This window comes from Mesitornis unicolor, unplaced genomic scaffold, assembly GCF_000695765.1.
Source record: "Mesitornis unicolor isolate BGI_N332 unplaced genomic scaffold, ASM69576v1 scaffold4120, whole genome shotgun sequence".
Taxonomy (NCBI): domain Eukaryota; kingdom Metazoa; phylum Chordata; class Aves; order Mesitornithiformes; family Mesitornithidae; genus Mesitornis; species Mesitornis unicolor.
In genome coordinates this window covers 1-14,360 of record NW_010160115.1, presented here as the reverse complement: position 1 = coordinate 14,360, position 14,360 = coordinate 1, and the positions used below count along the sequence as shown (strand labels likewise).

At 47.6% G+C, this 14,360-nt stretch overlaps 1 protein-coding gene across 1 annotated transcript in view; it reads right to left on the bottom strand.

The window, feature by feature from the left end:
* CDH23 (cadherin-related 23) overlaps positions 1–11,188 on the bottom strand; it is a gene marked incomplete at its 5' end in the record, with an annotated part of 106,117 nt that extends 94,929 nt beyond the window's left edge. Inside the window, one exon of the mRNA XM_010188795.1 lies at positions 11,110–11,188. Coding sequence (XP_010187097.1) covers positions 11,110–11,188 — 79 coding nt within the window. The remainder of the gene's footprint in view (positions 1–11,109) is intronic.
* Positions 11,189–14,360: the final 3,172 nt, after the last annotated feature.

The window sequence follows — 14,360 nt, the reverse complement described above, 5'->3', positions numbered from 1 at the left end:
TCCCCTGATTAACCATGGCTGCAACTTTTGCAGGATGGCCAAAGCCTCCAGTCACAGCTTTCCCCTCCCTCCCAGCCCCAAGAGCCCCCCTGACTTTCCTGAGACGCTGGCTGCTAGCATCTCTTTACCATTCCAGAACCCAAAGTGCCGTAACACCTTTCTCCCCCTTTACTGAACCTTTATATCTTCCTCTCAGACCACATGCCTCCCATTTCTGTCCTTGGTCCCCTCTGCTTTCCGTCTGAAATGGCCCATTGCCTGCTAGCCAGCTTAATGAACTGATGTGTGGCTACTTAAAATATTAGTAGCAGCCTTGCTTTTTTAAAATTAATTTAACTTTTTGCTGCCATGCATGAAGATCTCTAGTCCTCCCTGCAACAGTTCCCTTCCTTTTCATCTTGACTTCCCACCTTTGCTCTGTAATTTGTATTGTACATATTTGTAAATATGTATTAGTTAAAGAAATATAAACCCCAAAGGAGACCTGCACATTGTGCGGATTGAGGGATCAGAACAGGATTAGGACATTCTGTCCCCACGCACCCAGCGCTGTTTGCTTGCCTTTACTCACTTAATAAACTGTAAACTTTAATTGAAATCCTGTTTGAGCCTAAATTATTTATCACAGTCACAAAATACCATTCTGCTAATAGGTATTTGTAAATGCAAAGACCAACAGGTTTTAGTGGAAAAAGGTCAATAGGACAGGAATTTGACACGAAGGACTAAACATGGCATTGAGTACCATGTCCTAAAAATGGTTGTATGTTTCATATTTGACAACAGTCATATTTTTGAAGGATTGATGAACAAATTAGGGACCCAAATACCCTTGCAGGCTGCACATCAGAGGCTTTTCTCTAGTTTAGTCTCCCCAACACCGTTCACATGACAGATAGACATCTGACGCCCTACGGCATGTCTTCCTGTGAGCAGAGAATTGCTGGCTTTGCAAATTAGCCTCAAATTTTTTTGAGGTGTCTCCAAACTCATCCCTCAGAGGCCTTTCATAATTTCCTTTACAATGCCTCTCCAACCACCACTTCATTATTCCTCTGGCCAGTGATCCCCGCTGAAGTACTCACACTGCCGAACAGCGCACGTTCCCCCGAGACGTTTCCTTTGCAAAAATCTCTCTAATCATCTTCACATGTCTTTACTTTCCTCAGAACAAAGGGGAAAAAAAGAATAGCCAATTTTGTCTGTCTCTCCCCCCCCCAGTCTCTCACTCTCTTCATCTCTGCATAATTTGTCCTCCCTTCCCACTTCTCCCGTTATCTCCCCATCGGCTTCCTTACCCAGGGAAAAGACAAGCTTGGGTTAGGCGCAGCTTAGTCTGCAGCTGATGGTGCAGATGGCCACACTGACTGATAGCTTTCAACCTATTTCTCTGCTCCACTGCTCTCCCAGAGCTTGCACCATCCTGCTCCCAGTTCTTAATGGTCGCAAGCTCCTAGCCGGCCACCCACAATCACCTGTGTCCACAGCGGCCTCGAAGGCAGGTGGATGTCATGGGCTGAGCCACTTCCTCATTGCACTGCCCCAGCACTCCAGCCAACGGTCGGTGGCCGGTGCTGCCTTCTGGGCACGCTGATGGAGCAAACCGTGGTTTGCTCATCGCTGGTTTTGAAGTGATATTTCAATGCACAGATACGTCATGGAGAAGACAGAAGGGTTGGAGAACATTTGCAGAGATGTCAAACCCAGTTGAAATCCCCAGATAATCCTGTTCCTTGAGGGACAAGGAACGGCGCAGACCTTTCCGTCTCCAAGTTTGCACTCTGCTAACTGTTCTAAGGACACAGACAGGGACTGCTGTGGTCACACTTGACATGGAAGCAAAGTGGTCTTCAAGAAGGTGTCACCCTTGCCCCCTCTCCTCCATGTGCCCTTAGCAGCCTCTCCCAGAAGCAGTGCTCACACCACGGCACACACAGCCTTCTGCTCCACACCAGGCAGGCAGTGAAATGATCACTTGCTTGGCTCAGGAGTTACCAGTTGCTGGACATGTCCCTGCTTGAGCCAGCTACTGCCTACTCTGAAACTTGGTCTGAACCACCAAAGCGTTTCTAGATGGACACGAAGGACTTAATTTCAATGCCCTTCATTTAAGAAAGGAACCCAAGGCCAGGATTCGGTTTCTGCCAAACAAGGGCTTACATGTCCTCCACCTCCTTCCCCATCCAGACAAGGATGTGGCACATCCACAAAGAGCCAGGCAATCCAGCTCCATTGCACAAGCAGGCAAAGCTAAGGAATAAATGAGTCTTTCTTCAGCAAAGGAGGAGCTCTGCTTTCAAATGTTGGGAAAGCAAAGATGACCTTAAGAAAAGCAGAGCAAGGAGCAGAAAATAAATGCAAGGCTGCCTAGAAGGCAGCAGCCCCCAGAGAGGGACACCCTGGGGGAAGGCAGGTGCCACTTCTGCCTCTTCTGCCACTGCAAACCTGCAGAGCTGGACAAAGTACATGGCAGGGAGAGAGCCACGGTAGGAGTCAGATGGGGCAGAAATTAGGTGATGGGAAGGGAAAGGCTGGGTAGCAAAAGGGAGTGCAGAGAGGAGACAAGCAAATTGCACAATGTTTTACAGACTCAAACAGATGGAAGAACAAAAAAATAATTAATTTTAGGACAACAATATGGATGCTTTTCTGTCACGCTCATTGCTCTCACTTGCTCTCAGCTAATTCTTATGACACAGGTAAAATGAGAATGTAAACTTTCCCATCCCTCTGTCCATGTGTGGGTACAGGGATAACGGCAGCTCCTGCGTTCACTGTGGCCGGGCAGGGGACTGGGAAGGCAGGGAGCAACGTGACACTGGGTTGAGAGCAATGGGGTGGATCATAGTAGCCCATTCGGAGTGTTTTTCCAGACTCATTGAGGAATGGATGGTAGCATAGGCATAATTTTGGAGAAACACAGTTATAACGAGGGGTTGTATAGATGAGGGCCATAAAGTTTAATTGTCCTCAGCCAAAGCTCTCACAGTTTAAAAAGGCCATTAAAAATACTGGCTCAAACCCAGGGTGGGGAATAAAAGAGAGGAAAAGAAAAGACAAAAAAAGACATTGACATCTCCTCCTTCCTCCCTACCCCTTCGGCATCTGAGCATCGTTCAAACCCATATGAAGGAGAGATGCAGCTATTGCCCAGCTCTAGCAAAGAGCTTCCTCCCAGCCAGGGGAAGCCAATTCCTCCATGCAGGCAAATTTTCCCACCTTTCTCTACACAAAGGTCTGTTTGTATTGAGAAGCTGCATCCTCGAAAGGCCCCGGGCTTGCTGAGCCACTGAACTTGGAGCAGGTGACTTTCATGAGATGTGAAAGGGGAACCCATCACACACCTCGCGCAGGATAATTTATTAATCAAAAAGTGCTCCGTCAGGACTCCTCGGCACTGAAATAGATGCTGTTGGATGTGGTTCACAGAGTCAGCAACAGATACAGTTATCATCATATAAATAGTCCATCAGCTTCCGTGACCACCTCTCCGCTCTTCACCTTGAGTTTTTGCTCCCATGCGATATACAGAGAAGCGCACCAGGGTAGATATTTTGCCCCATGCTTAAATTCAAAGGGAACAAGTTGTTTCCAAAGGAAAAGAGGTTATTACATATCTGAGCTTTATTTCTTTGCTCTGTGTGAAATCAAGATGCTTTAGAAAACAATGCCTGTTCCTCCTGCTCTGAACTTTGGTTTGTTTTTCTTCTCAGAAGATGCAGCTCTCTCTGGGACAACTAAATCAAGCCCAAAGCTGTGTGCTAGCACTCCTCCACACATGCCTGCTCTGCAAACTGGCATTTTTAGTATCTTCCCCAAAAGATTTAATTGCCCGTTCCAGCACAACCAGCAGAATTTCTGATCTTGCAGAGTCACAAAAGAAGCTTGGATTTAATTCTTGCACAATTCCCTTTTTTAGAACCAAACATACAGTATGAGAAAATAAAAAGAGATTTATCACCTGAGGTGCAGTCTGCCTCCCTAAGCCCCCAGGAGCTGTGATCAGGTACCAGAGAGAACAGGGCCCACAGTGTTTAAAGCTTCCTGCTCTGTGTAATTTGTTCCGTGGAAGGATGCTGAGCCTTGGAGCACAACCAACATTCCCCCACATCCTCCAAAACGAGCTCTGTGGCTCAAAGGGAAGGCAAATCACCCGCGCTGCCTGGCCTGGCTTTTTACCTCCCAGCCTTTCCTCTTTCAGTTGAACCTAACCCTAAAACCTGCTACCAGAGAGCAGCCAACAGCTGGATTGTGTGCCAAGCCGACAGAGCAACGTGGGGAAAACTGCCCTAAGTGTTTATTTCACTCATTTCTGTGAACACAACACTTTAACCCCTGACCTGAGCTTGCAGAGGATTGTGTCCTAATAAACAGGGTGCAGGAGGCAGCTTATGTTCCCAGAGAGAAAGGGCTGGTCCAGGCTGGCAGGCATTGCCACCTCAGAGCAGCAGTTCCAGACCATGCTCTCACCCCACAGCTGAAGGATGCATACACAGAAAACTGGCACTTTCTTAACAGCTACTGTGCCTGGGCTGGATTGAGAGACCCACAAACCACCTCTCCTGCCTTTCCCACAGCAGTAAGCAGACTCACCAGGAGAACATGAAAAGGCTGCAAAGTCTGAATCAGCTTTTTAATAGAAATCCCACATCTCCAGGCTTAACACCTTTCAGAAACCTTTCCTTTAAAAACCATCTCGGAACTGGTTTTCTCTAGCATCAATGAGAGCAGAGACAGTGTGGGCTCATCCTTCTCCAGAGGTTGCCAACATCTTGAGTACACATTAAATCCCAGGAAGGTAAGTAGTCTCAGAAATTAAACAAAAAAAATGTGCTTTTGTTTCGTATTTACACATAAATAGGAATGTAAAGTTTTAAAGGTAAGTAGTCTCAGAAATTAAACAAAAAATGTGCTTTTGTTTTGTATTTACACATAAATAGGAATGTATAGTTTTAATTACCAAAGGCCATTTGCTGGGCGACCACCTGCCATGCAAACCATTACCCCAATCGTATCCATTTCCAATGATTTCTGGATTACCAGGGAGCCAAAGCAAGATGCCAGCATGACAAGGAAGCATCATTAGAAGCAGAGAAGAAGGCAGGGAGCAACCAAGCCAAGAAAACAGGGGCTATAACTGCAGCCACCATATCTTCTTCGTGCTATCTCATTCCCTTGCATTAGCAGGGTGGAAAAACAGCCTTTGATGAATAACTTGGTGTGAAGCACTTTTCCACCCATCAGCGTGTCCTCCTACAGAAATGTTCTGCTCTGATGACTGCCTTTAAATCACATTGGAAGGTCCTCCCAGCAGGTGTGATTTATGAGGACTTTAACATCCTAGTAGTTCACCAAGCGATCCGAATGTGGGAAAAAGCTGGCAAAGTGAAGCCAACTGGCAACGAGAATATTAAAATTAGCATGTCCTGTTTCCAAGGATCCTCCCTGATGTCCGGTTTAAGGGACTCAGGGAAGTGGTTTGCCTTGCCCTGCCTTCTTAATTAATTCAGGTCTAAATACAAAGGGAAGTGTCAGCAGCTGAGACCTCTTTCATGCTGCACTTTCAAAAGGAAGGCAGTGAGGGACTCCATATCTGTTACAACCATGTGAAATGCATTCTGAGAGCTACTGCGCTCATTTTTACATACATATACGCACAAACATATATATTATTATTATAAACACATATATTATATATTATCCCTTTGCAGGAAAAGCAGAAGAAAGACGGAGAACAATTCTTTTCAGACACACTTCCCTCTTGCTTTTGTAAGTCCCGCTTCTATTACATTTTGCAAATAATTATTTTTAATTCATGCTTCACTTGGGATGTACCAGCTTTAGGAAGAGAGTGCTTTGCCAGAAACTGCATCAATCTCCTAAAACAATCAACTTAGGGAAAAAAAAATGCTCTAAGAGTTTGTGAAGAGCCCCGAGGACCACATCATGGAGCAAAAACCCTGTGCTCCCTCCTATCTCTCCTGCAGGAATTTCCAAGCCCTGGGGAGGATGCACGGATTGCCCTTGTACAATCTCCCATTGCCCATCCATCACCACACCTGAAATGTGTCAGGCAGGCAGAGGCTGACTTGCAGAGCCCTGAGACCCTTAGCCCTGCTTTAAGCCTTCGATGCCTGCCCAAGCAGCACAGGTCACCTTCACATCTTCATGCCAGGAGACATGAAGTCTCCTGACTGTCCTGGGTATAAATGAAATCCAAAGTTTACTGCTAGCGAGTGAAGTGTGAGACTGTGATCATACAATACGTTTTCCTAACAAGAGCTCACGGGCTAAGGTCCCCTCCTGCCTGTTAATTAAATTGCCATTTAATTAGTTATAAAAATCCTTCTCTTAAAGAGCCAAAGGATTCCCCACACCCCAGGCGATGTGCAGCACCAGCAAATGTAAAACACACTGCTGTCTGTAGGCCTGATCCTGCTGAGAGCACTGGAGCCCTCCGGTTTCCACTGGGAAAAATCAATCTCTGTTAGACTGGAGAGTTCCCCTAAATGAAAGGCCTTATCTAGAACAGGTCATGTTATACAACAAGTCACTTGCTTTGCCTGGGAAATGAAAGATGATGAGGCAGAGTCCTCAGTACAGAGGCCATCTCCATAAATCTGCCAAAAAGGAGCCCTGGATTACTTTGCTGGATTAATTGTCTGTCCTTCAAACAGAGACCTGACCTCAGTGGCTGAGCATCTCCAACCTGTGAAAGCAGCTGGGGAACCAAGGCAGGAGTGCTTTTGCAGGGCACCGGCTGTGGGCTGCCTGTGCCCTCCTCTTCTCCTGGGAAAAGTGGCAGAAACACCTGTCAGAGCGATGGGACCTAACAGACCAGACCCTGGCACTTAACAGTTTGTCAGCATGAGGGGCTTTATTTGGTCTGCTTTTACAGGTCGCCTTTTGCAAGGCAGTGACCCCACTCCTTGCAAAGCACAGGGTGAAAAAGTGCATGTTTTCATGGGGATAAAGCATTCAGATTGGGAGGAAAGGGGAGAAACAACCGAATGGCTTTTCCTTATAAGATATAGAAATGATTGCCTGTGTCAGCAGGCAGCAGGCAGGACAACATAGCCAAAGCCATGACAGAGCTAGATCAGCGCTCCTCCATCATTTCAGGCTTAACAGGTTTGTAAGCTGGCCGCATAAAGTCAGATCTTAAGTCTTATTTTATGTGGTTATGGTTAATCTTTTCGTTTTATTGTTTTCCTGTCATGGGAGGACCTTGTGCTGGAGATAGCCGTATAAATAAGAGCTGTTGCGGTATATCCTGAGGCGCAGCTACCCGAGGGCTGGAGGTGAATAGAACACCGGCAACTCCAAATTAATTTTTATACCCCACCTCCAAATCACACCAATGCTTTAGGTATTAATATCAAAGAAATGATAAACGGCTAGATTACTTTTCAGCTTTCGTGCTGCTATATATTAAAAAAATCAGACCACCTACATGCAAGCCCTATGCCCAAAAGCCTGGGAGAGCCGAGGAGAGGCATCATCCATCCCTGCCATGAAATAGGAACAGCATCACCGCCACCTCTCCTCGTGCAAGAGAACTGAAGAGCTAGGTATAATTACTACCTCCACTGGCCATCTTCAGTTTTGCTTACGGTCGGTTTCTAGTTTAATTTGCTTCCCTGTTCCCATATGTTAGGCCAGTTTTTTGCAAAATTACCATAAAAATTTACCAGCTCAGACACAAGGTCTGCTCGCAGACCTTTACCATCGTGACTGAGGATAATGACAAGTTAATTAGGCTTTACCTGCCCACCAAACACTTGCCTTGGGTAAGCAGGATTTTGGAGGTGTGCTAGTAGCTGGTTCCTTTGCCTGGGCTCTCAGAAATCAGAAGGTAACATCTTCTTTCAAAAGCAAGAAGCAAATCATGGAGGGTATAAAAGAATGCCTTGAGCAGAGCAGAGCAGGCACTTGCACCCTTAACAACTTCAGAAAAAAATTGTTTACTCCATGACTACCTTTTCTCTAAAATCTGCCCTCAGCCACTCACCTCAGCTGCAATCCAGCAGCCGAATGGAGCTGGCAAACTCTGGTTCTGGCAACAAACTCAATTACAAGCGGAAGTAGAGCATCCTGAAGCCTGGCTACAGGGATTTTGGAAACCTCTGCCTTAAGCCTAAAGCAGGGTGAGGAGGAAGAAGGTGATGATGGGTGTCTGCAGTCATCCCTCAGTCTATCCATGGGTCGATCCTTCCCAGCATCACCACTCTGCAAGGCATCGGTGTTGACAGGAGGAGGACTCCTGGCCAGTTATGAAAATATTTTGCAATTCTCATGTTTGGGAAAAGAATGCAAAACAGTTTAATCGCTCTTTGATGTGTTCTGCCTGATTCTCTGATACAAGAGCTGCCCCCCACCAGGCAGGACCAGGGGCAAGGATTAAGCTCTTGGCATATGTAAGCAGATGCAAAGATGTTTGCACTGATTTTCCAGCCTGTCACTGCACACCCCGCTGCCACCAGGCTTCAGGAGCAGGCCTGGCTCCCTTCCACCATCCCTCTGCCCAGCCATAATGGCCAGGCTGATGCTACCCTGGCACTGAGTGGGGCACACTCGCAAAGGGACACTGTGGCTGTTTCACAGGAAAAGCAGAGAGAGATATGATAATAAGAGCATGCATGAACACTCCAGGTGAAAATCCAGGGTCCAAGATTTGGTTTTCTAAATTCAGTAGAGCAGCCATGACTATCAGATGAGCAGAAAGCCTAACGTGACCATGAGCATTTATCAAACTAACCCTCTATATGCGTGGTTGTTTCTGTAGGTTTGAGCCAGCAAATGAAGGCTCTGCAAAACCCAGAGCTGTTTATATTCCACTGGTGCCGACAAAGCAAATTTAGATACCTACAGCAGATTGGGTCAGAAAAATGGCCCATGGCCATCTGCAGATGCCTGAAGGAGGGTGTATGAACAGGACAAGGGTGATTTCCCAGCTGCTGAGCATCTTCAGGCTTTAAGCTGTGTGAGGATTCTGTAAGCTGAAGGCTTTTACCATCCTCGTGGTAGCTCAGCGGCAGCTGCAAAATTAGTTCGAGGTTTCAGTTCAGTTTCCAGTGAAAAACGGCCCCTATCAGCCAAAAGAAAGTCCCTGCTGCACTTTGGCCAGTTGATACACGCAATCTGAGGGAATTTCTTATTTAATTAGTGCTAGAGGAACATTAGAATAAACTGTAGAGGGAATTAGAGGAATAAACAATCCTTGCATCTTCAAAGGCAGACTAACCTGGATGCTTGCAGTCAGGATCAGTGGACTTGGATGTCAGAGTGAAGTCACCTCGACCCTGGAGGTTGATTAAGAATCACAGAATGGCTCCGTTGGAAAAGCCCTCTGAGATCATCACATCCAACCGTTCCTGTCTACCCACTAAACCATGTCCTTAAGTACCTCATCTACCCGCTCTTTAAACACATCCAGGGATGGTGACTCCACCACCTCCCTGGGCAGCCTGTTCCAGCTTCTGACGACCCTCTCAGGAAAGAACTTCCTCCTTCTCTCTAACCTGAACCTCCCTTGGCACAGCTTGGTGCCGTTTCCCCTTGTTCTATCCCCCACCACCTGGTAGAAGAGACCAGCACCCACCTCTCCACAACCTCCCTTGAGGCAGTTGTAGGAGGTGATGAGGTCTCCCCTCAGCCTTCTCTTCTCCAGGCTAAACAAGCCCAGTTCCCTCAGCCGCTCCTCATCAGGCTTGTTCTCCAGAGCCCTCACCATCCATTTCCAAGAGCATTGGAAACAGCTGGGCTTTGAAGAAGAGAAACTGGGACATTATTTCCACACATGTAGCTCGAAGCAGCTGCCAGCCAGCACCCAAAGCAGGCGGTACAGTGAGGAGAGGAGACACTGCTGCCATTTCTTGGTGTTAAGATCCCCCCGAAAAGCAATGCCAAAAGTACTGTTACAACCCAGACCCTCTCAAGCTGGTCCCTCACTCCTGGGTTAACTCAAGTTGTCTGTCAGTCCCTGAGGCACAGCACCATAAAAGCAGTGTCCAAGTGCAAGTCTGCCTTGGATATGGCAGAGGTTTGCTGATCTCAAGACATCTTAAATGACACAGGTACACCCCAAAAATTGGCCTTTCCTAAAAGCTGCTATGCTTTATCTAGAAATGCCTGCCCAGACTGCCCCTGGCTCTTTTGCCATCAGGAGAGACTGACAAAAATGATTTGGACTTGTGGGACTGCAAGGAGGTTTTCTGCCAAACCAATAGCATGGCAAGCAGGGTTCAGCACCAGACAACTCCAACAGAACTTTCTTTGAAAGTGAATTCTCTTATAATCTAAACCAGATGCTTTTTCCCACAGCCAGTCAAACCAACCTGGTAGCCCTTCCCCCAAAGCGAAGATCCCGAGCTACTGTCCCAAAGGAACCAAGCATTGCTCAGTGACAGCAGCTTCAGCAAGATACCCACGCACACTGGGAAAGGTTCCTTGGGCTTCAGAGCTGGTCTGCAAAGGCAGGATTAATCCGTGTGGCTGTAGAAGGCAGAAACTCTCCACAGGTCTAATTAAACCTCTTTCTCTAGCCCTGCACCCTCATGGTTCAGCCCCCTGCCTCCCAGCTTGTGAAGCTTTGGCAGTCCCTCGAGAGGCCAGCCCTTGGCACAGAGGCTTTTCAAAAATGCCACAGAAACCTCGAGGAGCCATTCAGCCCCTAATCAGTCCCATTCTCTCCTGAAACAATAACCACCCCACTGCCAACAATAGTTTAACGCCTGGCTCTTTGCAGGTCTCCTCCATGGCTTCTTACACATGGTGTTGTGTGAAGCAGAGCTGTTTGTGGCTCATCGTTAGCACTGAAAGGGTTTGCTATAAGACATTCCAGATATGTTAAAAATAACATCCACTGCTCAAGGAAAGGGATAAGCCGCAAACAACATGCTCTGATAGCACTGAAAACAAAGCAAGGTTTTCAGAGGAGTAAAAGCTTTTGGTCGGAGCAGCAGGCTACAGCAATTAGCAACAACAAGAGCAAGCAGTGCAGTTGAGGAGAAACTTAGCCAAATATAATTTCCCAAGCATAGGATGTACAAAGACTTATTGCAGGGCTAGCTCCTCTGGCCCCAGTGGCCACATCCCTCTGTGACTTACCTGAGACGATGGTGTAGCCGATGCCCCGTGGACGGCCCTTATCCTGGTCAACTGCTGTTATCATCCGCACGGTGGTACCCTGGGGAGGGAGAGGAGAGACATGTTACAGCCACGCTGGCTAAGCACTGCTGGGGCTTCTGGAGCAGGGCAGCGAGAGCAGAGTGTGTCTAGGGCCCTGCCAAGGCCACATGCTTAGGAAAACCTGTCCAAGGACAAGGCAAATCATGAAAAAGTCCCAACTCTGCTTCTCAGGGCAGTTCAGGCTCACAGCTTATCACTGTCATGCAAGCTACAAAACTCTGCTAACCCAACCCAGGATGTAGCTGGCAAAGCTGAGGGCAGGACCAGCACATCCTCTAAGTAAACCACCAAGCTGGCTGAGCTTGACCGTGAAGCAGGTTTCTACCAGTCTGCAGGGACTGGAGAGAGCACCACCGGACTCCCTGTGCTCATGCCCTGCCCAGAAGAGGAGAATTTGCAGCAAGGTCAGTACAGTAACCACAGCTATAGGCGCTCGAGGAAGAAGAGGAAAGAGGAACTGAAGGTGCAGCACTAGCAGAGCCAGGACACATTTCCTCGCAGCATCACCGCTGCACAGGCTCTGGTTGACAGGCAAAAAACATATGCTCCTTTACCACAGAGATTTTCACTCTGCAGTCCCTTGAGAACCAAAGGCAGTAATTCCCTCTCACCCTGCCCTCCAGCATCAGTCACTACACCAGTTTTATCTACCACTGACTGCCCGGTTTAAAATGGTTCTCTTCTCCCTCTGCATTCTTCTAAAGAGGCACCCCAGGCAATGCAGAATGCTCCCACTGGCCTTTGGCATCCAGCTGCATGACTAAGCAAGCTGCAGAGATTTTAACTGAAACCTTTAAGGAGGAGGTGGAGGACTGGACAGATGCAGAGAACAGCAGATTGCCTACAGGCAGGAGCTTCTGCAACTGCCACCTCACCCATCTCATCCTCCACCCTGCAAGCCAGACCTGTTTCTCATAGCCCAGCAGAAAGATCCCCAAAGACAAAAATCCCCCCAAAACAATGAAGAACATAAAAGTGGCCCAAAACTCTTGTTTAGTTCTTTAAATAAAAACATCACGCGCTTATGCCAACTGCATAAGCTGTATTTCCCTCACCGCACTGCAGTGAGCCCATGTGAATACAAACACATGCACATGCACATAATTAATGTACTGTGAAAAAATTTACAACTCAGCTGTTCTTGTTTTCATTGGTTTATTAACAGGAGGAAAAGAAGCAATTTTTTTTTTTTTTCCCTCAAAGGAAATATCCACAGAGACGTTTGCATATCTAATGAGGGTGCAAAGTGGGACAGCGGGGCTGCCTTTGCCCTGCAATCCATCAGCTGAAGGCCAAAGGGAAAGCTGCTGCAGAAACATCACCAGTGGAAAGTGAGGACTTGCTGTCTCCCTGGCTTTCAGAGCCATAACCCTGTGGGCTTGACAGAGATGCTTCGCTGTTGCCGGCTGTAAAGGCCGCTCTTGGGGCCAGGCAGGCTGCCCTTTCCCTGATCTCCAAGGACATTTCAATAGACTCCTTAAGTAAATCCACATTATTAACTGAGAACATTAGCCATAAATCCCAGGTCACTGGCCTTTGAGCAGCACTCGGCTGGTGAGGCTCAGCAGCCACCAGAGAGCCTATAAATCACCAACAATAACTGTCCTTTCCAGAGCAGCAAGGATAGCTAAAAAGCACAAGAAAAGTGGAAAAGAAGAGGGTGAGAAAGCAGGAAAAAAGGTGTGGAAAGGAGGGCAAGGAAAACAGAGAAGTAGAAAAAAAGAGGCTTGCAATCCAGCATGCTCTCCTCCAGTGTACTCTGCTTAAACCTGCCATCTCCATGGGACAAGCACATGCCCTGCTCCGCTCCCCTGCAAAGCAGGAGCTCTTCCATAGCAGGGGCGGTGGATGAAGGCACTTGGTCCATCTGACAGCTCACTCATTGCCTGTCAAAAAGCGAGGCAGTGGCACAGAATGATAAGTGTCGCCTGCTGTGCAGCACATTTCAAAGTGAAGGCAGCTGTGGGTGAAGGCAGGGCTCCTGCGATGGCCGAGGAATAGCAATTGGGCTGCCAACACTGGAGCCACTTTATCTGACCCGCTGGGGTCCCTCCCCGTAGGAGCCAAGTGGAAGGGCTGTTGGGAGAGATAAAAGGATGAGCGCAGATGTTGCAGCAGGGAAAGTTTGGAAGGGGAGGAGGGGGAATCTCGTTTGGATATCTCTACAGCACATGCCATAGAAACAACCATAGGAAAGAAACTATCCAGACATCTGATTGCAGAAATGAGAGCTACTAGAGAGCACATTAATGTTCACCTAGTCCTTGGCAAGCCCGTGATGATGGCTTCCAGGCTGTCTTTTTTGAGATTGGGTCTTGCCCTGTTCTCCTTGCAGCCCTGTGTGTCTCCTCCTTCCCCACCAGCCCCTCCTGGGGATGAGCCACCATTCACCAGTGACCGAGAAACACATGCCAGAGTAGAGCTGAGCTCCCTACTGCTTGTGGATGTTGTCTCCTGGAACCAAGGCAAAGGCAGGAACCTGGGCACCTTTTCACATTTCACCTGGCTTCCATCCTTCACGCCAGCTCCTTCACAAGAGTCTTCCAATATTCACAGGACTAGCAAAGCCCAGCTCCTGGGCACGGATGATCTCTCCCTGAGCATCCACACAGTGTTTAGGATCACTTGTTCCTTCTGGGGAAGGGGCTGGACAAGTTCCACAGGATAGGTGTAATGTTTATCCACATCTCTTGTGGTAATTATTTGTTGTGTAGTAAATGAAAACAACTGATGAAGACAGCCTCAGAGCATGATCTCAGAGCATGATCAACAGGATGAAGTATTCCCATTCAGCACGTGTTGGAGTGAGATGATGTGATGATACACACATGCTATACTCATGTTTTAGTACCTGTGATGACTGTGAAACCCATTGCCCATCATGCCAGCAGAGATAACTAATCAGAGAGGAGAGACTAGAAATGGGAAAACACTCCAAACCAAACCCTTGATCATGGCTATACCACAATGATAAAGATTGACTTCTCATCAACCACATCTCAACAATTTCCGATGTATCTTCCAAAATCCTATCAGACCACTATTCCTTTGGCAATCTAGGTCTTGGCATGGCAAGGGCAGGAGGTGCAGCCAACTGCACCCCTACATTGGGGGGGATCCTCCTGCTATCTCTAGCCAAACAGAATCACAGAATCACACAGAATGACAGA